The sequence below is a fragment of the Neoarius graeffei genome, chromosome 22 (assembly GCF_027579695.1).
Source record: "Neoarius graeffei isolate fNeoGra1 chromosome 22, fNeoGra1.pri, whole genome shotgun sequence".
NCBI lineage: Eukaryota > Metazoa > Chordata > Actinopteri > Siluriformes > Ariidae > Neoarius > Neoarius graeffei.
Genome location: NC_083590.1, coordinates 608364 through 632500, shown reverse-complemented (window position 1 = coordinate 632500; position 24137 = coordinate 608364). Strand labels below are relative to the sequence as shown.

The following is a 24137-nucleotide window of genomic DNA, read 5'->3' as shown; positions in this document are numbered from 1 at the left end:
CGATACCAGCGAGTGAGCAGAACGATAAAAGTGTGTTTCTGATGGATCAAAAACACACCTCAGATCAAACACTCGGTATCAGACTGCAGAGCATCCAGGAGGTCATAAAGCAGGTACGCTGAGATGGGCGTGGATCTAGGGGAGAAAGGTGGGAGTGTCTCTGAGTGAGACTGATGGGCGTGTCTCTGAGGAAGAAGGCTGGGTGTGTCTCAGGGAGACAGATGTTACACCTCACTAAAACAGACACTGATTCTAAACAAACACACACACATACATTATATCTGACATGATGAGCTTAATCAGTGTGTGTGTGTGTACAGGATAAACACTGTCTCCTGCAGCTGAGTGTAAGCAGTGTTGAAGCTTTGCTGAAGCAGGGTGTATATCCCATTGTCATCCACATCAAACCCAAGGACAAGAAGGGCAGGAAGTTCCGGTACAACTCTCTCACACACACACACACACACACACACACACAGAGTCGAGTGTTATATACTACTTGTGAATTTTTATGAACATGTTGTCTCTTTCTCTCTGTGTGTTTGTTTACTCGTGTGTGTGTGTGTGTGTGTGTGTGTGTGTTCAGTAAGCTGCTGTCGTGTTTCAGGGACAGTGATGTGATGGAGGTTGTGCGGGTGGAGGAGCTGCAGTTGGAGACTCTGCCCCTGATGTTCTGCACACTGCAGCCGGGCGACTGGAGCTGCACTGATGACCTGATCCACACCGTCCGCCACTCCATCCACTCCCAGCAGGGGACGCTCGTCTGGCTCGAAATGGACAGGATATTATCATAACAAGAACCAGAGGGAGAAACGGAACAACTCAGTGTCATGGAATTAATTTTTAAAAAAGGCCGTAGAGTACTACATTTAAAAACAATTACAATAATTTACTGCGAACAAACTGTGAGAAACCAACAAATCCACACACTCTAGACTGAATAAAAATAAAGCTTATGAAATGAGCTGTGAACGATCACCTTCTGACACAATGCAGAAACTTTTACAAACATGAGCCCTCCTCCTCTAATAAACTCCTGTGTAAAGTGACCTTGGGATTGTGCTAAGTGCTATATAAATGAAACATTATTATTATTATTATTATTATTAATAAATGATCTCAGATCAGTTCTGAGCGTGACCCCTCAGTCAGCTCCCTGCCCTAACTCACAGACCGAGCACGTTCTCGACATTACTGATGTCTGATGTAAATACTGTATTTTAATGACTTTAGATCAGAAATCTGATGGTGAGAAACTCGACAGGTGAAACCCAGCAGATGATCAGATTCCAGTCTCTGATTGGACAGATAAAGAAAATCTCCCAACATGCTGCGATACCAAATCTATTTTAAACATTTTTTAGTTTGATCAGTAATTATGATAACATTATCAGACACATCATTGATTTAAAACATCTCATCTCATCTCATTATCTGTAGCCGCTTTATCCTTCTACAGGGTCGCAGGCGAGCTGGAGCCTATCCCAGCTGACTACAGGCGAAAGGCGGGGTACACCCTGGACAAGTCGCCAGGTCATCACAGGGCTGATTTAAAACATTAGTGAGAAAAATTAGAAATAATAGATTAGTGGTGTGGCGGCACTGTAGTGTAGTGGTTAGCGCTGTTGCCTCACAGCAAGAAGGTCCGGGTCCGAGCCCTGTGGCCGGCGAGGGCCTTTCTGTGTGGAGTTTGCATGTTCTCCCCGTGTCCGCGTGGGTTTCCTCCGGGTGCTCCGGTTTCCCCCACAGTCCAAAGACATGCAGGTTAGGTTAACTGGTGACTCTAAATTGAGCGTAGGTGTGAATGTGAGTGTGAATGGTTGTCTGTGTCTATGTGTCAGCCCTGTGATGACCTGGCGACTTGTCCAGGGTGAACCCCGCCTTTCGCCCGTAGTCAGCTGGGATAGGATCCAGCTCGCCTGCGACCCTGTAGAACAGGATAAAGCGGCTACAGATAATGAGATGAGATGAGATTAGTGGTGTTGAGTGTAAACAGGATAAAACATGGATGTGGTGTGTGTGTGTGTGTGTGTGTGTGTGTGTGTGTGTGTGTGTGTGTGTTTACAGACTCCTCTGTAATAATCATCTGTTTATTCCAAAACACTTCACAATCAGACAGAAACTTTTTAAAATATTTTATTTATAATATAAATGTACTAATTAATGGTGCTGGATTCTTTTTCCCCCACTTTGTTTCTGAGTCACGTTTATTAACCTGTATGCTTTAATGAAATATTGAGTATGTTTCTTTTTTATTAATCAAGAATTATAATAAAAGATGATAAATTGCTGAGTGCTTTGTGTATGACAGATGTTTCCATGGTAACAGCTACTCCATGCTGACTGCTCAGGACCACATGTTCTGTTTCTGTGGTTATAATCACAGTCAGGCCTCTTCATCATGATGCCACTAAAGTGTCCTGATTCAGTCTGGCCTACTCCTTATTCCCTACTCCCCGTTACATCGGAGTGGCTAATCATCAAGTCAAGTCAAGTTTATTTGTATCGCGCTTTTAACAATAAACATTGTCGCAAAGCAGCTTTACAGAATTTGAACGACTTAAAACATGAGCTAATTTTATCCCTAATCTATCCCCAATGATGAAGCCTGTGGCGACGGTGGCAAGGAAAAACTCCCTCAGACGACATGAGGAAGAAACCTCGAGAGGAACCAGACTCAAAAGGGAACCCATCCTCATTTGGGCAACAACAGACAGCATGACTATAACATTAACAGTTTTAACATGAAGTCAGTTTCATTGATGTTATAAACTCTTCATTGATGGAAACTTGAGTGCAAACCTGTTCATGACAACTGCAGTCCTAAAGTTAGCAAGTCAACTGTAGTCCTCAGCCATAAAAGCATTACTGTAAGAGTCCAGAGCGTCCTCCAGGTGTAACCCTCAACTGTCCTCATGGGGCCGTCCTCCACAGGAGCGATGCGATAAAACTCCGACCAAACACAGGGCACCAAGCTGGACCAGGCAGGTCCGAGGGGCAGAAGAGGTTCAGCATCTCAATCCCAGGACCAACATGTAACTCAGAGGGACAGATTGGGGGGGGGAACACAGGTTGTTAGGTATGCCCTAAAAATGACACAAGTATTAAATCTGTGTGGTAGGCTCGCAGAGACGAGAGTCTTGACATCAGGCATAATACACAACAATGGCATGTTAATATGGTAAAATATATCATGACCTGCTCTGGCTGGATGCTTGATTGGGTGATGGGAGCACACTCCTCAGCAATGATGGGATGCAGATGGGACCCTTAGGGCTGGCCAAGACAATTCAGTTACATTTCACCAGGTCTGGGACATGCGACAGAAAGTCTGATGGCTGATTCCCTGCAGGCTACGATACGAGGTCTCCACCCTCTCCACCAGAAGGTTTCCTGTTGACTCCATGTAACTCAGAGGGACAGAATTTTTTTGGCGGGGGGAGAGAAAACACAGGTTGTTAGGTATGCCCAATGTCACCTGAATAAGTAGGAGCAGTATACATATTGCACTGAGTACAAGCAGGGACTCCGGCAACTAACTATGACAGCATAACTAAAAGGGGAGAGCCAGAAGGTAACACAGGCATGAGGGGCCCCGGGACATAAAGCAGCAGCCACTACACCATCAACAAACTCGAGTGAGCAAGCGAGTGGGGACTGACAGCATCCATACATCCCAGTTTACCAAAACACTCTGTCTGAGGACCCTCTAGATCTACACCTTTACCTCATAAACACCATTAACACAAGGCTTGACTAAACAGATATGTTTTCAGCCAAGACTTAAATGCTGAGACTGTGTCTGATTCCCGAACATTACTTGGAAGGCTGTTCCATAACTGTGGGGCTTTGTAAGAAAAGGCTCTGCCCCCTGATGTAGCCTTCACTATACGAGGTACGAGGTAATCATCCTTCCTTGCAGCTGAATTATGAAGGACGCAGCTTAACATGGCCAAGTTGAAGGTAGACAAAAGCAGTTGCCATACTACTCCTGTGTGACCATGGAACACAGCTCAGATATTTACTCCTATGGGCAATTTAGAGTCGCCAGTTAACCTAACGACATGTCTTTGAACTGTGGGGGAAACCGGAGCACCCGGAAGAAACCTACACAGACACGAGGAGAACATGCAAACTCCACACAGAAAGGTCCCTGACAACCACTTGGCTTGAACTCAGAACCTTCTTGTTGTGAGGCATCAGTGCTAACCACTACACCACCATGCCACCCTAAAATATGGCTCAAAACTATTCCATATTTCCTTCTTCCGATTTCTTATGTGTGTGTTGTACAAAGCTACTGGATCAGTAAAGTATCTATCTACAACACCAATTCCAGAAAAGTTGGGACGCTGTGCAAACTGTAAACAAAAACAGAATGCAATAATTTGCGAATCATGGAAACCTTATATTTCATTGAAAATAGTACAAAAACAACATATAAAATGTTGAAACTGAGAAATTTTATTGTTTTTTGAAAAATATATGCTCATTTTTTTTTTGCTCATGTGATGTCAGCAACACGTTTCAGAAAAGTTGGGACAGGGGCGTGTTTACCACGGTGTTGCATCACATCTACTTTTACCAACACTCTGTAAACATTTAGGAACTGAGGAGACCAGTTGCTGGAGTTCTGAAAGAGAAATGTTGTCCCATTCTTGCCTGATATACAATTTCAGTTGCTCAACAGTTTGGGGTCTCACATCTTTGTTGTATTTTGTGCTTCATAATGCGCCAAATGTTTTAAATGGGAGACAGGTCTGGACTGGGACTGCACGGTGGTGTAGTGGTTAGCGCTGTCGCCTTACAGCAAGAAGGTCCGGGTTCGAGCCCCGTGGCTGGCGAGGGCTTTTCTGTGCGGAGTTTGCATGTTCTCCCCGTGTCCGCGTGGGTTTCCTCCGGGTGCTCCGGTTTCCCCCACAGTCCAAAGACATGCAGGTTAGGTTAACTGGTGACTCTAAATTGAGCGTAGGTGTGAATGTGAGTGTGAATGGTTGTCTGTGTCTATGTGTCAGCCCTGTGATGACCTGGCGACTTGTCCAGGGTGAACCCCGCCTTTCGCCCGTAGTCAGCTGGGATAGGATCCAGCTTGCCTGCGACCCTGTAGAACAGGATAAAGCGGCTACAGATAATGAGATGAGATGAGGTGAGGTCTGGACTGCAGCAGGCCAGTTTAGCACCTGGACTCTTTTACTACAGAGCCATGCAGTTGTGATATGTGCAGAAAGCGGTTTGTTATTGGCTTATTGAAAGAAGGAAGACCTTCCCTGAAAAAGATTTTGTCTGGATGGCAGCATATCCTCTTTCGCCTGAAGGACGTGGTGTCCATGAGTTCTAAAAGAGCTCTGTGTGTGTGTCTCCCCCCGCTGTGGGACTCAGTGTACTGCACTTCCTCCTCCACACAGAGAAAGAGGCCGAATAAGAACTTTTACTGCAGCGCGTTTGTTATTAATAATATTCACTCTTCAGTGGGTCAGTGTTTACACTCTGCTGTGGGTCAGTGTGTGTGTGTTTACACTCTGCTGTGGGTCAGTGTGTGTTTACACTCCTGTGTGTAGTGAAGTTAAACGCGGTGTTTTATTTTCCTGTGTGAGGAGATGAAACTGCAGCTGATATGTCCTGATAAATAAACCTCCCTCACAGGTAAAGTATATATTCCACACACACACACACACAGTGTTACTGAATGGCGTGTGGTGAAGTTACTGGGTGATTAAAGCTTTAACCCGCTGCTGCGCTCATGGACTTTTGTTTTCGTTTCAGATCACAAGCTTAGCCACAGGTGCTAGCTGTTTTTAGCACTTAGCAAGATGACGACTTTCAGTCGATGCAAACGATATTTTCTCGCACGTTAGTATGCCATGTTTGATTTTTAGTAAACGCGTAATCTTCGTGTTGCAAAAGAAAAGCAGGAAATGTATTAAGATTCGTTAAATGCGTCATCTGGGAAAATGCAGTTAGCTTTCTCCACCCGTATTCAGACAAGTCCTTCATACCCTGTAGGGATTGGCTACTCGTTAACACAAGCAGTCGTCTGATTGGTCAGTTTTACCTCTACTGTGAAAGCATACGCGATACGACTGGCTCATCTTCTCGTGGAAGGCGGGACTTGTCAGAACCTCGGTAGGAAGAATAACATCGACTTGTTTACAAGTTAGCTTAGCAGGCATTAGCTAGGTAATAATCTGTAATATGGGTTTTTTTCTCAAAAAGAAAAGACATTACAACATTTAATAATAAACTCGGTAAGCTTGGTGTCGTGTGTAGCTTTTAAACGCTAAAGTTTTAAATGATGTGTTTTATAGAACGAGCAATAATAATACGGCCGAGTGTGATGATGAGGGACACTGCTATAGATCATTATATCCGCCTTTACGGTCCGATTCGTCCGCCTTTATGGTCCGAAGTGTTTGCCTTTACAGTCCGAAATGTTTGCATTTACGGCCCGGTTCGTCTGCCTTTACGGTCTGAAGTGTCCGCCTTTACGGTCCAAAGTGTTTGCCTTTACAGTCCAAAGTGTCCGCCTTTACGGTCTGATTCGTCCGCCTTTACGGTCTGAAGTGTCTGCCTTTACGGTCCGGTTCGTCCGCCTTTACAGCCTGAAGTGTCTGCCTTTACGGTCCGGTTTGTCTGCCTTTACATCCTGAAGTGTCTGCCTTTACGGTCCGGTTCGTTTGCCTTTACAGCCTGAAGTGTCCGCCTTTACGGTTCGGTTCGTCCACCTTTACAGTCCGACGCGTCCGCCTTTACAACCTGAAGTGTCCGCCTTCACGGTCCGACGCGTCCGCCTTCACGGTCCGACGCGTCCGCCTTCACGGTCCGATATGTCTGTTGTTACAGATATGTATGACTTGTTATGATCCGATGCCTCTGTCATTACAGAAATATATAACGCGTTACGTTTCAATGCAGTTGTTGTTATGGTAATAAATGACTCGTTATAGTTCCATGTGAGTGTCATTACACTAATATATGACTCGTTAGGATTTGATGTGACTGTCGTTACAGTAATGTCATTACAGTGGTTACAGTAACGTCTCATTTATATACCTGCTGTTACTATTTACATGAAACCATTTCTGTTTCTAAAGTTTCTGTTCTCTCTGTTTCTGCTCAGGTGATCTCTCTGTCTGTGGAGACATGCAGGTGGACTTACAGCTTATTCATGTTTTCTGTTTTGCAGTTTAATGGAAGACTTTAAATATCCAGAAGAAGATCAGAGTAATCCGGTTTCTCATGAGGTGTGGAACCTTACAGTTTTTACATGAGCAGAACAAAAACTATTCTGTTTCCTACAGTGGTGTTTGAAAGTTTGTGAACCCTTTAGAATTTTCTATATTTCTGCATAAATATGACCTAAAACATCATCAGATTTTCACACAAGTCCTAAAAGTAGATAAAGAGAACCCAGTTAAACAAATGAGACAAAATATTATACTTGGTCATTTATTTATTGAGGAAAATGATCCAATATTACATATCTGTGAGTGGCAAAAGTATGTGACCCTTTGCTTTCAGTATCTGGTGTGACCCCCTTGTGCAGCAATAACTGCAACTAAACGTTTGCGGTAACTGTTGATCAGTCCTGCACACCGGCTTGGAGGAATTTTAGCTCGTTCCTCCGTACAGAACAGCTTCAACTCTGGGATGTTGGTGGGTTTCCTCACATGAACTGCTCGCTTCAGGTCCTTCCACAACATTTCCATTGGATTAAGGTCAGGACTTTGACTTGGCCATTCCAAAACATTAAGGCTACATCCACACGACAACGGCAACGAGATGTTATTTAAAAATATATCGCGTCCAAATGGGCAACGATCAGTAAAATATCAGGTCCATATGGCAACGCAACGCTTGCTGAAAACGATGCAATACACATGCCACACCTCTAGGGGCGCTGTAAGACGGTCCCTTCGGAGACACCAGAACAATAGAAGAAGTAAGGACGCATGCGCATAAACTATTATGCGCGAGACTTCATATTAGCCACAAAGTCAGGAAAATCTGTTCGTAAAATTACATTATAATGACCAAATACAATGAAAAGTATTTTTCCAGTCTCACCTGTGAAAGGTAATCCCATGTGATCTCGTTTGGACGGCAAACCTGTTGGTACAGTTAAACGCAGCTAATTTTTATTCTCCGCTTTGACCTATCCAATATGGCGGCGAGGATGACGTATGATTCTACGCGGAAGGCGGCGTCTTTAATGGTCCGGAATAAATTGAATGCTACACGTTGATGGATTAATTTGTTCTTCTACGCCCTTTTTGAGGAATGTATTGTAGGACTTAAACCCACATCTGAAGAGGTGAGCTCGCTCCTTTTTTTTCCATATTTTTGCTGGCGGGATTGACTCTGCCCTAAGGGCAGACTCTCTCTCTCTTTGCACCATTACACAATAAATATTCACAGTGAAAATATTTTGTAAGCGTGTTTCATGAACCAAGTTATAGGATTTGTTGACAACTCGCATCGAGTTCGTTACACTTCTACCCGGCGTGAAGCACTCACAGTCATGTGGTTGTGACGTCATTGTAAACAAATCCGTTCTACTCATCCAGACGACTTCACAACGGCAACGTTGCCAGATCTTTCCACTCTGGAACCCGTTCTCAAAAAGATTGCGTTTTGGGCACCCAAAACGCCGGTGCCATGTGGACACCAGGCCTAAACGATAAGCAATTGTATCGGAGTCACCTGAATCCGTTGCCGTGTGGACAGGGCCTAACTTTATTCTGTGCTTAGGGTCGTTGTCTTGCTGCATGACCCACCTTCTCTTGAGATTCAGTTCATGGACAGATGTCCTGACATTTTCCTTTAGAATTCACTGGTATAATTCAGAATTCATTGTTCCTTTCTCCAAACATAACGCTTCTCATTTAAACCAAAAAGTTCTATTTTGGTCTCATCCGTCCACAAAACATTTTTCCAATAGCCTTCTGGCTTGTCTGCAGTTTGCTAAAGATCACGTGGACGAGCAGCAATGTTCTTTCTGGAGAGCAGTGGCTTTCTCCTTGTGGCCCTGCCATGCACACCATTGTTGTTCAGTGCTCTCCTGATGGTGGACTCATGAACATTAACATTAGCGTGAAAGAGGCCTTCAGTTGCTTAGAAGTTACCCTGGGGTCCTTTGTGACCTTGCCGACTATTACACGCCTTGCTCTTGGAGTGATCTTTGTTGGTCGACCACTCCTGGGGAGGGTAACAATGGTCTTGAATTTCCTCCATTTGTACACAATCTGTCTGACTGTGGATTGGTGGAGTCCAAACTCTTTAGAGATGGTTTTGTAACCTTTTCCAGCCTGATGAGCATCAACAACGCTTTTTCTGAGGTCCTCAGAAATCTCCTTTGTTCGTGCCATGATACACTTCCACAAACATGTTGTGAAGCTCAGACTTTGATAGATCCCTGTTCTTTAAATAAAACAGGGTGCCCACTCACACCTGATTGTCATCCCATTGATTGAAAACACCTGACTCTAATTTCACCTTCAAATTAACTGCTAATCCTAGAGGTTCACATACTTTTGCCACTCACAGATATGTAATATTGGATCATTTTCCTCAATAAATAAATGACCAAGTATAATATTTTTGTCTCATTTGTTTAACTGGGTTCTCTTTATCTACTTTTAGGACTTGTGTGAAAATCTGATGATGTTTTAGGTCATATTTATGCAGAAATATAGAAAATCCTAAAGGGATCACAAACTTTCAAGCGCCATTGTATGTAGTTTGTTGTTGTTGAGTTTAGTGTCACAGTTTGGTCATACTGACCTAATGATTTTTAATGAGTTCAGCTAATGTGGAATGTTGTGTTAAATGTGTCTTGTTTTGTTTTAGGACACCAAACAGATACTTAAAGGTAAATACATCACTGATGCGATCGTATACATTAGTTTCATAGAAACAATAAACTAACATACAGCTGTAGAACTGCTTTCAGTGGGCCAGGTATCAAAAGAATAAAACTTTTGCCTTTTGGTCTTTTGTTTGGTGTTCCAATCAGAATCGACCACGCCTGCCCCCTTTAACTGTGTGACACTGCGCTCCAGTTCCACTCCATCCTTATCCCCTTCTCCTGCTCCTGGGGGCACTACAGCGCTCCCTGCAGGTGAGAACAATGCAAAGCAAACCACTGTGGCAAATGGACTGGTTCCCTCTGCAGCGTCTCTGTGGCACATGTCCCGTGACGTGCCACCTCGCTTCCGTAACCATCAGGAGCCTAAAATTCTGCTAAAGAGAGGCCAGTCGCTAGATGGAATATCACCATTCCTCCACACAGGGGATCAGTTGAATGCAAACACTACACAACGCTCAGGTGGGCCAATAAGTTATTATATGCACACCTCCATTACTATTCACCAAAATAGTCAAGTCAGTTGGTATAAAAATACATCAGAATACATCCTTCCTTACCTTTCTTCAGCTCTCATTTACAAATCAAGGATTTGGAGTTATTAACGCCAGATACCTCTTCTGTATAACTTGATTAGCACTGTTCAGGACTGTTTTATTGCGCTTTTTTCTCGATCCTAATGTAGATTTCACCTCTCCACTCTCCTTCCTGTCTTTAGCTTCTTTAACTTATGCAAATTCCACATGTGGCTCGGGCTCCGGAGCACCGCTACTGTCTCAGGGAATGGATAAGATTATAGTGGATGGCTCTGACCTGCAGGCATGGCCCAGTATTTTGGACAGCAGGAGGCAGAACGAGTCCCTGAGCAAAGCTTCATGGGAATGCAATCAGGGCATGCAAAAGAACAAGACAGAACAGGTGGAGCTTGGTGTCACTGCAGATGGAGGCAACTCAGAATCAATCCCCTGTTCCTCCTGTGAAACTGCTTTAAATTTGACAGATGCAGAAAGCATGCAGCAGAAGATAGAAAGCCAGGATGGAGGCCAACGGGAGGAAAACAAGACAGAAAAAGGAGTGGGACCAAAACAAGCGGAAGCTGATATTGCTGATGACTGCAAAGGGTTAAATGTGGCAGTGCAGCTTCCTAATTTCAGTTCAAATCTAGAAGCCTTAACTCCTGATAGATGTAATAGTAGGGCAAGTGGAGAACTGCTGGAGACTGGAGAAATCTGGGGAACGTCTGGGGAAAACCAGGTAGGATGGAAAGTTGCTGGAAATGATGGAGTCAGCCATGAGGTATCTCAGACAGTCTGGGATGAAGAAAAAACTGGTCTAAAAAAGCAGGCAGCTACAGTTAGGCAGAGTGATGTGCCAAAAGAAGGCATGGCTGAACATGTAAAAGAAAGCTCTCCAGATTGTTTACAGGACAAAATGATTGCAACCAATACAACAACAGATGGTGAGAAAGGGATGAATGAGAGAGAATGGCAGGGCTCAGAGTGCGAGTCTGCCGGCTGTAGAAGCAGCGAAGATGGGACTTGGTCTTGCAACAACTCCAGAGCTCAAGCGTCATGCACAGAAGTGACCTTACAGAACATGCTCAGTCGAAGTGATCTGGATCCCCGGGTACTTTGTAACACTGGCTGGGGGCAGACCCAGATCAAGCAGAGCATAGCCTGGGATTTGGAGGTGGACAGTAGCTCTGAATCAGGTCGAGACTGGACTGGGCATGCGCGGATTGATCTAAATAGTCCCAGCTGTCCTCAGTGGTCCAGGGACTTGCAGGGCCAAGTGAAGGAGGCCAGAAACCAGAGGGCAGGGAGTAAAGAGGAGCAAAGTGAGGAGAAAACAGATAGTAAACAGAGTGCTCTACTGACAGGGAAAGGAAGCAGCTGGATGAAGACTGTTGAGGATGAGCGGGTAGAAAGGTGGGATGGGAACAGGAGAGATGGTGGGCAGTGGAGAGAAGGGGACAGGGGCAGTTGGGGCCCAGGAGACACTCAGTGGGGAGAAAACAAGGTTAAAGGTGGACAAAGTGAGAAGCCATGGGCTGACTCTAAGGATGAGGGATGGAGAACCAAACAGCACCAGGGGTGGGGAGACGACTGCCACTTGCAACATATACCAAACAGTCAGACAGCACTGAAAGGCCCAAATCAGCAGCAAGTGCAGCAATCCCAGTCCCAGCTTACTCAACAAAGAGGCTCACAGGAGTCCAGGGAACCACCCACAGGCCCAGTGGTACTGAAGCAAAGCTCAGGATGGAAGCCTGGTCCCATCCCCCACACATCTTCAGCCATTGAGCCAAGTGGTTGGGAGGAGCCCTCACCCCAGTCCATTAGCAGGAAGATGGAGATTGACGATGGTACGTCAGCCTGGGGTGACCCCACTCACTATGACAGCAGGAGTGTCAATATGTGGGACAAGAGCAACCTACAGCAGAGGGGTCAGCCATCTCAGCAACAGCATGAGTCCATGCCAGCCACCACCCTGACCAGCAGAGATAAAAACACAGGTTGGGAGTGAATTGAATGTAGTTTGTAAGGATGTACTAATAGGAACATTTCTGCGAGAGTGTAATAGGGTGGGAATAATTTTATAATATTGTCATGCTGTATCTCACTTGTTACTGATTTGATTCCCCTAACATCTTCAGCATGGGAACGGAGTACTGATGCTCCTGAACAGGTCATGAACAACAGCCCAGGAGGCTGGGGGAAAGCCTTTGATACACCCTCAGGCTGGAGGGACCCAGAGGAATCTGGGAAAGGGACAGGTTGGGGTGGATCCCGCTTCAATCCAGCCAAGAGCGGTAAGAATGTCTTTGTATTTTTAGGTCAGATGTGCCAAACTACTCCCTGAGATCTTCTTTCTCCAACCCCCAAAATTTACCATTCAGTTGTTTTAGTACCAACTCTGCCTCTGTTGATCTACCACCCTGATGACCTGAGCTCTAAGCCAACTCCAGCCCTGCTTCTGGAGATATAGTTTCCTGAAGTGGTTCAGCTCTAGCAGTGCTGTTGAAGATCTCCCAGCCTGCAGGGTTGATCCTTAATTCCAAGTTTTTAACGTCTACCCTGCTCTTGAAGAACTATCACTTTGTTTAGTTGTTACACCAGTATAATAGTAATGTTCCACTCTATTGATCCAGCTGTTTTCCATGAGTTAGGCCAGACACTCTGCTTTAGACTACAACTTGTATCTGGATCTCCAGGTAGAGCTTGAATTTTGCACAAGCTATGTCCTTATTTTGTTCATCTCTTGACCGGGAGATCACGAGTTCCACTCGCGGTTGGGTCATATCAAAGACCATCATAAAAATGGTACTTGCTGCCATCTGGTAAGGTGCCCCACAATGCAGATGCAAGTAGAGAGTCAAACTCTTGCAGTTACCAGAAGACTGCCCTTCTAGCTGTGTAATAGGTGAGAGGCAGAGGGATAGAGAAACATTGAACAGTGATTCCCAATGTGCCTTAAGGGCTTGGTTAGCATTAGGACGGGAGACTGCCTGAGAAGACCAGGTCCTGACACAGGAGGGACTTTGACTTTAATGTGCTTGTTTTTCCACAGGTTCAAAGACTATGCAAGATAGCTGGGGTGATGAAAGTTTAAACAATTCACGCCATTCCAGCTGGGAGGAGGAAGATAGTGGTTCTGGCATGTGGGGCAACAGGTCTCAGGACAACACTTCCTCCTTTTCCTCTGGGGGTTGGAACCAAGGTCAGGGTGGCAGGAGAACTGGAGCAAAGGTACATATGGGTCTGGATAAAGCTCTCATATTGAACTGAGCTCTAGTTTCTAGCTGATTTTGTTTACCATTGTATTTTAAATGTTGGTCTGTTTTCCCTCAGGGTACTCTGAAAGGAAACGGAGGGGGTTCCTGGACAGGTTCGATAACTCGGCAGTTGTCCAACATGGGGATCACGGTAACTGAAATTTGAGTGATGATATCCCATCAGGTTTTAATTCTAAAGCAAACAAATTGTTTACTGAATGTAAAGTGTACACAGGAATTTGACTTGTCAAGGACATGCAACATGTGCAAACGCTATATGACATTGTTGTATAACGTAGCTAACGCAGCTATCTAATACGGGTTCGGATCAGGACGAAGAAGCCGTCTCAGCATCAGACAGGCGCAGGAGAGGGATGAATGACTTTAATGGGGAGATGAGGAGGGGAGGAAGAGGAGGAGGAAGCTTTCGCTCACACAGCTCCAAGGAACCAGGCACGGTAGGATCCTGCTCTGAAATGGTGTATAAATGTAAATACAGTATGATTTTGATTAAGGTGTCAAGGAGAAACCAGTTTTTGAAATGAGTAATAACGTTACATAGCTTCTGTCTCCTCTGAAAGTATTGGAATGGCAGGGCTGTTTTGTTTTTGCTATACACTGAAGACATTTGGGCTTGAGATTAAAAAAAAAAAAACAAATATGGGATGATTTATCAGAATTTCAGATTTCGTTTCTTGATGTTTACATCTAGATGTGTTAAACGGTTTAAAACATGACACCAATTTGTCATTGAGAAAGTAAATCATACTTAATATTTGCATATCTCCTGTTTGCAGTAGCTGCATCAAGCTGGTGAACCTCTGATATCACCAAACTGTTGCATCCTTCTTTTGCGATACTTTTTCAGTCTTGTAGCACAACTTCTTTCAGTCGTTGGTTTTTTTTTTTGGGGGGGGGGTTCTCCCTTCAGTCTCCTCTTCACGAGGTGAAATGTTGCTCAGTTGGGTTCAGGTCTGCTGATTGACTCGTCCAGTCTCAAACCTTCCACTGTCTCCCCCCGATGAAGTCCTGTGTTGTGTTGGCAGTGTGTTTTGGATCGTTGTCTTGGTACATGTTGAAGCTCCTCCCCATTAGATTGGATGCATTTCTCTGTAAATTGTCGGACAGAATGTTTCTGTTGATTTGAGTTTATTCCGCTGATACCATCATGAGTTCATCAATAATGGTTAGTGAGTCTGTTCCAGAAGCAGCCATGAAGCCCAAGCCATGACACTACCACCACCGTGCTTCACCCATGAGCTTGTAGGTTTTAGATCGTGAGCACATCCTTTGTTCACCCTTTGGCCTTTCCGTCACCTTGGTAGAGGTTTATCTTGGTTCCAGAAATTTCTCAGCTCATTGCTGTAGTTCTTTGTGAATTCCAATCTGGTCTTGTGATTCTTACTGATGAGTGATTTGCATCTTGCCTCTGTATTTCTGCTCTTGTAGTCTTCTTTGAACAGAGGACTGCGATCCCTTCACCCCTGCCCTGTGGAGGTTGCTGGTGAGGTCACTGGCTGTCGTATTTAGGTTTTTCTTCAAAGCTCTCTCAATGTTTCCGTCATCAACTGCTGCTGTTTTCTTGGCTGACCTGTTCACCTGGTCCATGTCTTGTTAGTACAATGTTTTGCTTTTTTGCATGCACAGCTCTCTGGTCTTCATGTTGGTTGATCGTTTTTAACAACAGATGCAGTCTTCACAGGTGAAACCCAGGAATTGAACCAAGAGTAAACATTCAGAGCTGTTAATGGTTTAAACAATCAATCTAATAGGAGACGCCTGGGCAACAAGGAAGACCTATCAGATCACTTGAAAAATGGGTGGGTTCAAACAAAAGGTGTTGTTCTAAGTTGTTTCACACATCGAGATGTAAATATCAAGAAGGGAAAGCTGAGATTCTGATCTATTGTCTCATACTCATCTTTTGATGGCAAACCCACTTGTACAGCAAAAAGAAAAGAACGGCCCTTGCTGTACCAATACTTTTGGAGGGGTCTGTGTGTGTTTGTTTTAGTGTGCAATGTTGAGCACTGCATTAAAACATGCTAATCTTGGATGCTAATCCGAGGTGGTGTTGTCTCGTGTTTGTAATCTAGAAGTGCATGTTATTAGACATTACGTTAGATATCTCATGGTCGTTAGTATTTTGTACAAGGATTTATTTTATTGTAAAGTTGCACTACTCTGATGCTAAAGTGTCACATCTGTGCAGAAGCATTCAAGTGAGAATTTTATTGTACTTTGTACATAAGAAAATAAAACACTGAATCATTCATTTTATCTGATTTTTATATATAATATAGACAGGTCTGCTCAATACCAGTGGTGTTGCACATTTAAGAGGAATGCAGCAGCCAGGTGCGCATCACGTAAACCCTTCCCCTGGAGTACGAGCACAAGTGCCTCAGCAGTTCCTCCCACCTCAGGTAATGGAAAGAATCGTTCTTGTTTCACCAGTTAACGAACGTTAATGTAAAAATTATTCAACATTTTTGGACCTGACTGTACAGTGAGCCTCCATGCAGGTTGTAGTGCATTCTGTAACTGCTCCTCCTGGCTTCTCGAACAGTGTGGTGGTGTTATCGTTTGTGTAGGTTTCGGGGTCGGTTTTGAATCCGATGTTTCCCCCACAGCTGTCCCCTCAGCACTTAGCCATGCTCAGTGGGATACACCCCCACATGCAGCAGGTCCAGCTGGTAAATATGTTCTATATCCGCGCTTTAATCTGCGCTGGTGTGCGTTAAACATATTTATATACTGTCGCTTTTTTTACATTGACTACTAGATAAATGATGATTGTCTCTGTCTCTCTGACTTCATCCTGCTCATTCTTAGGCGTATCAGCTCCTCCTGCAGCAGCAGCAGCAACAGCATCATTTCCTGTCTCATAGAAAGTTCCCCCAGCCTCCTCCTCTGCTTCAGCATCAGGACCCGCAGCAGGTACTCATCAAAAATACAAATATTAAATCCTCTGATCAATACAGACGGGATTCTGACCAGGGCTGCAACAACGAATCGATAAAAATCGATTATTAAAAGTGTTGGCAACGAATTTCATTATCGAGTCGTCGTGTCGTGCGCTTACAAAGTCACAGACCGTTTGAACAAAGTCGTTCTATTATTAAAAAAGTGTCTGGTTTGAGTTGAGCGCGGAGTTCACACTCCGGAGCAGAAGGTGGCGGTAATGCACCATTAAGCTGGATGCCAGCCAAACAAGCAGAGTTGAGCTCGGAGCGGAGTTGTTTAGAAACATGGCGGAAGCGGAGAAACCGGTGCGACCAAAATCATCTAAAGTGTGGGAGCATTTCACGCTAAACAAAACGAATAAGTGTGTTACTTGTGAAATGTGCAAAAGTGACATGACATGGCACGAGAGCACCACAGTAACGATCCAGCACCTGAAACGAAAACACGTTGGAGTCATTGATGAGGAGGACGGGAGTTCAACAGCAGGGTAATGGTGCGTTCATGTGCTATGGGAATTATGGTAAATACCAAACGCCGACATGGAAAGCACAGATGAACGCCCCCTCTTGTGGTATTTTCCACTGGGCAACTCGTAGAAAATTTTGATACATGAGTTGCCGAGATGAGATGAACTTTAACCTTTCAACATGGCGGCGAGTGTGGCATTCAATGTGTTAAGAAAATCTCTACTTGTCATGATCAGGAAATATTCAGCATTATTTACCTTTTGACTTTTGATAACTCGTATTCCTGCTGCAGCTGATGAACAAGGCAATCTATAATTGTTTTAGCCAAATAACAGGCCTGATTCTGAATCTGGTCCACCATCTTTAATTTGTCAACAACAACAAAAGCATGAGAACACAACACACTGGTAAATACCACTTCCCAACTGGAAAACATCATCTTCCCATAGCACATGAACGCAGCATAAGTCACTATGACACCTATGTTTGTTCCGCTTTGAAGTGATGAAACGTAACGTTAACATCCCTCCAAAGCTCGTCTGGTGCTGGTGTTTGCTCGATGTCCAGCTTGACAAGCGAGCCTGAGTCAGGAGCATGTGGACATGCTCACATTTTTGCATTGCAATGCAAAGTGTCTGAGCAAAGGGAGTGAGAGAGAGTGAGTGTGTGTGAGTTTGTGCAACTGTGAGTGTTTTCTGATTTGTATTTTTCTTTATTTTTTTATAATTTATTTATTGTTCTGACCACTCGGATCCCTTTAAAAAATATATACCTCTTTTTGTTCACTTTATTTTAAAAAAGCTTATTTTTTATTATTATTATTTTTTTTTACTGCTCAGGGATGATCAAGGATCAACATGTTTTTGCACTATAGATTTTTTGCACTGTAAATTTTTTTTTTTTGAATAAAGGGCTGGAAATTAATGCTTTTTTTGTTTGTTTTTTATCCGATTCATCGATTAATCGAAAAAATAATCGACAGATTAATCGATTATTAAAATAATCGTTAGTTGCAGCCCTAATTCTGACATCACGCTGCTGTACACACTGCACTTTCTGATCAATCCCTCTTACAATAATGACACATAATAATGTGAACACTAGAGGTGTGACGATTAATCGATCCCCGATCTATCGATCAGTTTGAATCCGTGATTCAAAAATCCATTAAAATTTAATGAATCGTGATTCACTAACAATACCTAATTCCATCCTGATCACCCTAGATGCATAACAAATTTCGACAAACGGTATAATTTTGATATTATAAATTTGATTCGGTATCTGGAGCTGTACATGGACACAGCCGTGTTTGTGGTTGCTATGGCAATCTTGCGAGATCACGCTTTGCTTTGTAAACGACATGCCGGACAACTCGGTGTTTCCTGAAGCCACCGGCTTTTAAAAGCCCAGTTTGGTGGCATTTCTTACAATCTCAGTTCCTTATGGACTCTCTGGACAATGCGTGTTGTGCCTCAAGAGGTGATCTTCAGTATTCACTTTAACACATGTGACTGTATTTTTGTGTTTTAAAAGATTGAGACAAAAGTCATGAAGTTTTTTTGTTTCTTAGTGTTTTGTGGTTTGAAAATTAAAATGTGCCAAAAATGACTGAACTGTGATGCATTTAGAGTCAGTGGAGGCACTGGAGTCTGAATAAAGACCTACAAAGGCAGCACGACTCGTGTGTTTTGTATTGCTCTACATTTCTAAGCTGACAGTTAACAGAATATTGACAATGATTTGCATCAGTTATAAAATGGAGGAAACAAATGTGAATCAGGATTCAAATCGAATTGAATCGGAAGATCAAAATCATGAATCGAATCGTGAAAAAACTGAATTATCACACCTCTAGTGAACACTTCCTGAAAGTGTGGACATGACAAATAGAGAGTGGATATACACCCCGCCCCTCTCTCTCTCTCTCTCTCTCTCTCCCGTAGTTGGCCCGCATTATGGCAGTTCTTCAGCAGCGTCCCAAAACCCCCACATCCTTCCCAGGTGAGTTGGTGTGCATTTATCAACCTGAATACGAATTGGTTTAACCACACACACACATTGTAAGAAGGATGACTAATGTCTGTATGGATTCCTGCACTTTTATATCTGGAATATACTGAGGAGTTCACAGTGTTTATGTTTATTACATGTACAGTGTTTAGCAGATGCTGTTATCCAGAGAGACTTCTAGAAGAGCTCTAGAGTCTCAATCAAAAACATCCTCATGTGAGTTCACTAGCTCAGGGACTAACAGACCCATCCAGAACATTTAGGGGAAACTAGTCATTTTATTTTATTTTTTTTAGTTAAAAAGTATAGAAAAATAAATAAAGTGAGCCAACACAACCCTGTAAGTTAGAGGTACTGCACACTTAAATGCTTTTTGAGCTGTAAACTAAATGATGTGACTGTACTGTGATGAAACACATCAGTGTCAGAGTGAATATTGACAAAATTAAAATTTTATTCAAACATACTGACATTTTATGGGTTGAAAAGGACTCAAAAACGCCATCTACTGGTTACAATCATCCTGAACCTTGCAAGATGCTGATATAGAGTTTGGAGCATATCTACACCATGAAATTAAAAAAAAAAAAATTTTTAAACTTAACGCCGTCTAATCAGAGGTGGGCGGCCCACCTCCCTCAGCCCCGCCCTTGACTGGGAATCTTTTGAAACTGCACTCATTTTCAAATATATGCTGAATGAGACTCCGTGAGCAACTCCTGCCTGCCTCACACATCCACGCCCCCCTTCCCCACTCCTTCTCTCAGCAGACGCACACAAATGCAAAGTCAGCGTTTCTGAAACGTTTGTAAATCTGTCAGACAGTTGTAGTTTGGTTTTGTGTGCGCAAAACACACACAACTTTTACTAAAAATGGGTAAATGAGACCCAGTGTGAGCACAAAGACAGAACCAGGAATTGTTCTAGAATGCTCACCTGTTTTACAATTCTCAAACAGGAAGTGAGCACTAATACACATCCTCTGTTTCCCTCAGCAGGCTTTGTGCCAGGGGTGGAGCCTGAGTCAGTGATTGGAGTAAAAGAAGTGGGAGGAGCTCAGCCTCAGTTTAAATGGATGATGGAGGCAGGGCATCCACTTTGCCCCTCCCCTCCTGATCCCGTCATGCTTAAGAATGGTATGATATATTTTATACACACACACACACACACACACACACACACACCCCAATAAAGTAGATAATTTGTGTGTGTGTGTGTGCACGTGCAGGTCTCTTACCAGGTCCGATGAAGCTCCGAGGCGACTCCTCGTATCCCCACTATGATCTGGTGGGGGTGGAGAATATGGGTGTGGCCTCTCCAAGTCTGATTGACAATTGGCATAGAACCCCTGGTGGCAAATTAGGCTCCACCCCTAGCACCCCCACCTGGCCACCAGGTATAATGCACATGCACAGTTATTTGTCTAAACAGGATGTTCTCACTCAGCATCATGCCTGTCTGATTGTGTGTGTGTGGTGTGTCAGAGTTTCAGCCCGGTGTTCCATGGAAAGGTGTTCAGAGCCCCGAGCCTGACCCAAACCCCTACAGCGGAATGTTGGTGGAGAACACACTCACGGACACTGAACACCATTTATTGCAGGATAACACAGGTGTATACACACACACACACACACACACACACACACACACGTGTGAAGGGGGTGTGGCCTCCCAATTTTCACTGCTAATGCTGTTATAGATGAAATAAATAAAATTTCAGTCTCTCTCTCAGAGCTGAACACCGTACTGCCTTCACCTGCTGCCTGGCCTTACTGTGCCTCGGACCCACACAACTCAGGTAACTCACACACACACACACACACACACACACACGTACGTGTGCACACACACACTGTAACACAAACACTGTTCTGATGTTTGTAGCTAAATTCCCTGTGCTAGCCCCCAGTTGGCCTCCTGAGCCCATCGGACACAGGACCAATCGAAACGGCTCCCAGCTGCCCCGCCCCCCTCCAGGCTTGACCCATCAGAAGCAGTCTCCGTGGTTAGGGGTGGGGCCTCACGTGCCCAGAGGGTGGAGCTCGGAGAGGCAGGGCCAGGAGTCACCTTTTGGTGCAGGTAACGTTTTACACGTCTCTGCAGTGGTTGTGGTGATGAAGAGGAACACAGGAGCTCAGTCATGTTGTGGTGTTTCAGAGAGCTCATGGAGTGGTGGATCATCTACAGGAAGTTCATGGCTATTATTGAGCAACCTCACACCACAGGTAATGTGTGTGTGTGTGTGTGTGTGTGTGTTTCATGGATATATTTGATGAATTAGACTAGCTGGAATGTGAAATCTAACACAGTGACTACAGGGAGTGGATCTCCAGACATGTTTTCAATTATGTTATATGTGAAAGAAGTGTAGAGAAGAAGACAAGAAGAAATGGCTGAATGGTTCCTTTAGAATTCAGGAGTGCTGCTGGGTGGCTGCTCAGTGCTGGGAGATTCAACGAGCTTCTTTAAGAGATAAACCAGTGCATGTTAGGTTGTGGCTCTCGTGTGAGCGTGCATCTTTCGGTTCTTCGGGTGATGATGAACATGTGGTGGTTGGTGGTATAGTTACATGAGGCCAAGAATCATGATCTTCCTCCATGAGCACTAAGATCAGGGTGCTGGAGAAGGCCAACCCTTGCTGCAGGTGGGCTGAGGTAAGTCCTACAGTGGTAGGAGCCTGATGAAAGGTGGTTTTTGTGCTTCTCCCTGGAGAACCTGTGAGTGGCGTAAGGACCTCTCAGTATTTTCAGCAAGTTCTCCAGATCTGCCAACGTTTATGCATTTTGGTGAAAGGATCCAAATTTTGAGATGTTCTGAAATGTTTTCTATTCTGTGTGTGTGTGTGTGTGTGTAGGTCGATAGCTCCACTCTAAAGACAATTTGCCTGCAGCATGGCCCACTGATGACCTTTAACCTCGGCTTGGCTCAGGGCAGTGCTCTGATTCGCTACTGCAGCCCGGATGAGGCGGCCAAGGCCCAGAGCGCACTGCACATGTATACCTCATCACCTTTGACCTTTAACCTCCTTATCTGAACATCTCAGCAGCCTCAGTCTTCTCTTATTAGTAGATTTATTTGTACCAGATTATTCGTACTCTCACCAGTCTGACATGATCAGTGTTGATGATGATACTGCACTCTGATTAGGACCAGATCAGTAGCACTTTGGTTTTAAATTATGATAATTATCTCGTCCTCTCTCTGTAGGTGTGTCCTGGGTAACACCACCATCTTGGCTGAGTTTGTGAGCGAGGAGGATGTGGCCCGTTACTTCACACATTCCCAGAGCAGAGAGACAGACGGAGACGGAGAGACAGACAGAGAGATGGACAGTGAGACGTGTGGAGGAGGGGAGGTGAAGCTTGGCTGGGAGAACCTGGACGGGGCCGGACTCTCTCTGTTTAACCGCTGGAGCCACAGCCGAGAGGGTGGGGTTTGGGGAGGCGTGCCCACTGGTTACCACAGCAACAGCCTCTGGGGTACTCCTCAGGTGGAGGACAGAGGACTTGGCTTGTTGCCAGGCAACTTATTAGGGGGTGGGGCTGACACTCTCTGACAAAAGAGAGAGCTGAATTGTAATTTAAACACGCGCGCGTGTGTGTTAGGTCAGAACATTTCTATATGAACACTGGACTCGGTTTACTCTCAGTTCATATCGGCAGTGATTTTATCACCTCACATCGTCTGATGCGTTATAATTTACTCGTTAGACTGCGTTTGTGACTCGACTCATTTCACTGCTAACATCCTCACTGCCCGCTTTATGAGGAACACCTGCTCGTTTCTGCAGCTCTGTAATCAGCCGGTGGTGTGGTAGCAGCACAGTGCACACACTCCTTCAGATACAGGTCACAGGTTTCAGCTGATGTTCACGTCAAGCCTCAGAATGAAGAAGGAGAACACGGAGCATTAACTGCGGCTCTTCAGCTGTTCCTATTAAAGTGGACACTGAGTGTGTATCTATAATGCACCGCCTCTGTAATCTCTCTCTAAAGGTCAGCGTATCGTGTTTATTTCACTCGTAATAAACCAGGGCTGGAGTGCAGATCTGGAAAACCCAGCAGTCTGGAATTTAAAGGTTTTTCTTTTCACACGTCAGCTTTTGGAAATCTAGAATATTTTGTTTGTTTTGTTGTTGTTTTATAGGATGACTAATGCATTACAAAGCGTTACGCTAAAACATTCTCTGTAATGTGTTCTCGTTCCATCAGTCTAATGACCACTAATAATTTAGCAGCTTTTCTAGCCCTGCCCACTTAACTACAGTTGTTGGGACTCCTCCTATCTCATTGAATATGCAAATCAGTGCGCTGTTTCTAAACCCATCACTGCCAGTGTGAACACAACCTTCTGCTCTCACACTGCTCTACTCCGGCCCCTGAACCTGTGGCCCTCCGCAGACTGACCAGTAGTGTTGTGACTGTGATGCCTGCTTTAGTGTGTGTGTGTGTGTGTGTGTGTGTGTGAGAGAGAGATAGTTTAATATGCATGTGTGCACTTTACTGTCGTGTGTGACTGCTTTGAGTGTGTGTTGCGTACTGTATATAGAGGCTTACTCTACACATTGCTGATTTCTGCTATGTACTCGTGTGTGTGTGTGTGTGTGTGTGTGTTTTAGTATACACTCATGTAGCCTTTTTTTAATCTGCAATAAGAGCGCTTTAAAGATGCAACTGAGTGTGTGACGACACATTTTTCTGGTTTACACACAGAGGTGATGTATATGAGTGTGTGTGAGTGTGAGAGATGTACAGTGTGTATCCTGTATGGAGTTTTTACAGAAGAGTTATTTAATAATAGACACACATACTGCTGTGTAATAAACACTGAGACTTTGGATTTAATCTGCTGTTTGTGATTATTTTAATTCAGAGTAAGTTACAGCTTTTTCCAGTTTCACACGTTTCCACTGTGTTCTGCGTCCCGTGAAGAACTGTAGCTGTTCTGAAAGTAAAGTGGTTCCTCAGGGTCAACATGGTGTTCCTCACAAAGGCGATGGTGAGTGTGTTTCAGGGATAAAATTCACACGATTGCTCAGCATGTGAAATGATGA

The 24137-nt window shown here is 44.3% G+C and overlaps 2 protein-coding genes across 11 annotated transcripts in view; both read left to right on the top strand.

Moving 5' to 3' along the window:
• The window catches only part of zmp:0000000896 (caspase recruitment domain-containing protein 10), a 24802-nt gene extending 23753 nt beyond the window's left edge, over positions 1–1049 (top strand). Inside the window, exons 22-24 of the mRNA XM_060904139.1 lie at positions 1–113; positions 321–436; positions 587–1049. The exon at positions 1–113 is cut by the window's left edge and continues 3 nt beyond it. Of these exons, the coding sequence (XP_060760122.1) occupies positions 1–113; positions 321–436; positions 587–794 (437 nt within the window). The 3' untranslated portion in view covers positions 795–1049. The remainder of the gene's footprint in view (positions 114–320; positions 437–586) is intronic.
• A 4328-nt stretch (positions 1050–5377) lies between these two features.
• On the top strand, positions 5378–23928 carry LOC132870485 (trinucleotide repeat-containing gene 6B protein-like). 10 transcript variants are annotated; one of them, XM_060904137.1, is made up of 21 exons: positions 5378–5643; positions 7184–7241; positions 9847–9868; positions 10013–10324; positions 10581–12377; positions 12519–12674; positions 13433–13611; positions 13714–13788; positions 13970–14095; positions 15941–16063; positions 16232–16333; positions 16473–16577; positions 19018–19075; positions 20080–20220; positions 20313–20480; positions 20569–20694; positions 20805–20882; positions 20969–21163; positions 21242–21309; positions 21939–22078; positions 22292–23928. In XM_060904137.1, exons 2-21 carry the CDS (start codon positions 7188–7190, stop codon positions 22638–22640), a joined length of 4374 nt encoding a protein of 1457 aa, XP_060760120.1. In that variant the 5' UTR covers positions 5378–5643; positions 7184–7187; the 3' UTR covers positions 22641–23928. The 10 variants fall into 10 exon arrangements, with proteins under 10 accessions (XP_060760120.1, XP_060760119.1, XP_060760115.1 ...); XM_060904136.1 differs by having other exon boundaries at positions 16271–16333; positions 20969–21309; XM_060904132.1 differs by having other exon boundaries at positions 20083–20220; positions 20969–21309.
• Positions 23929–24137: the final 209 nt, after the last annotated feature.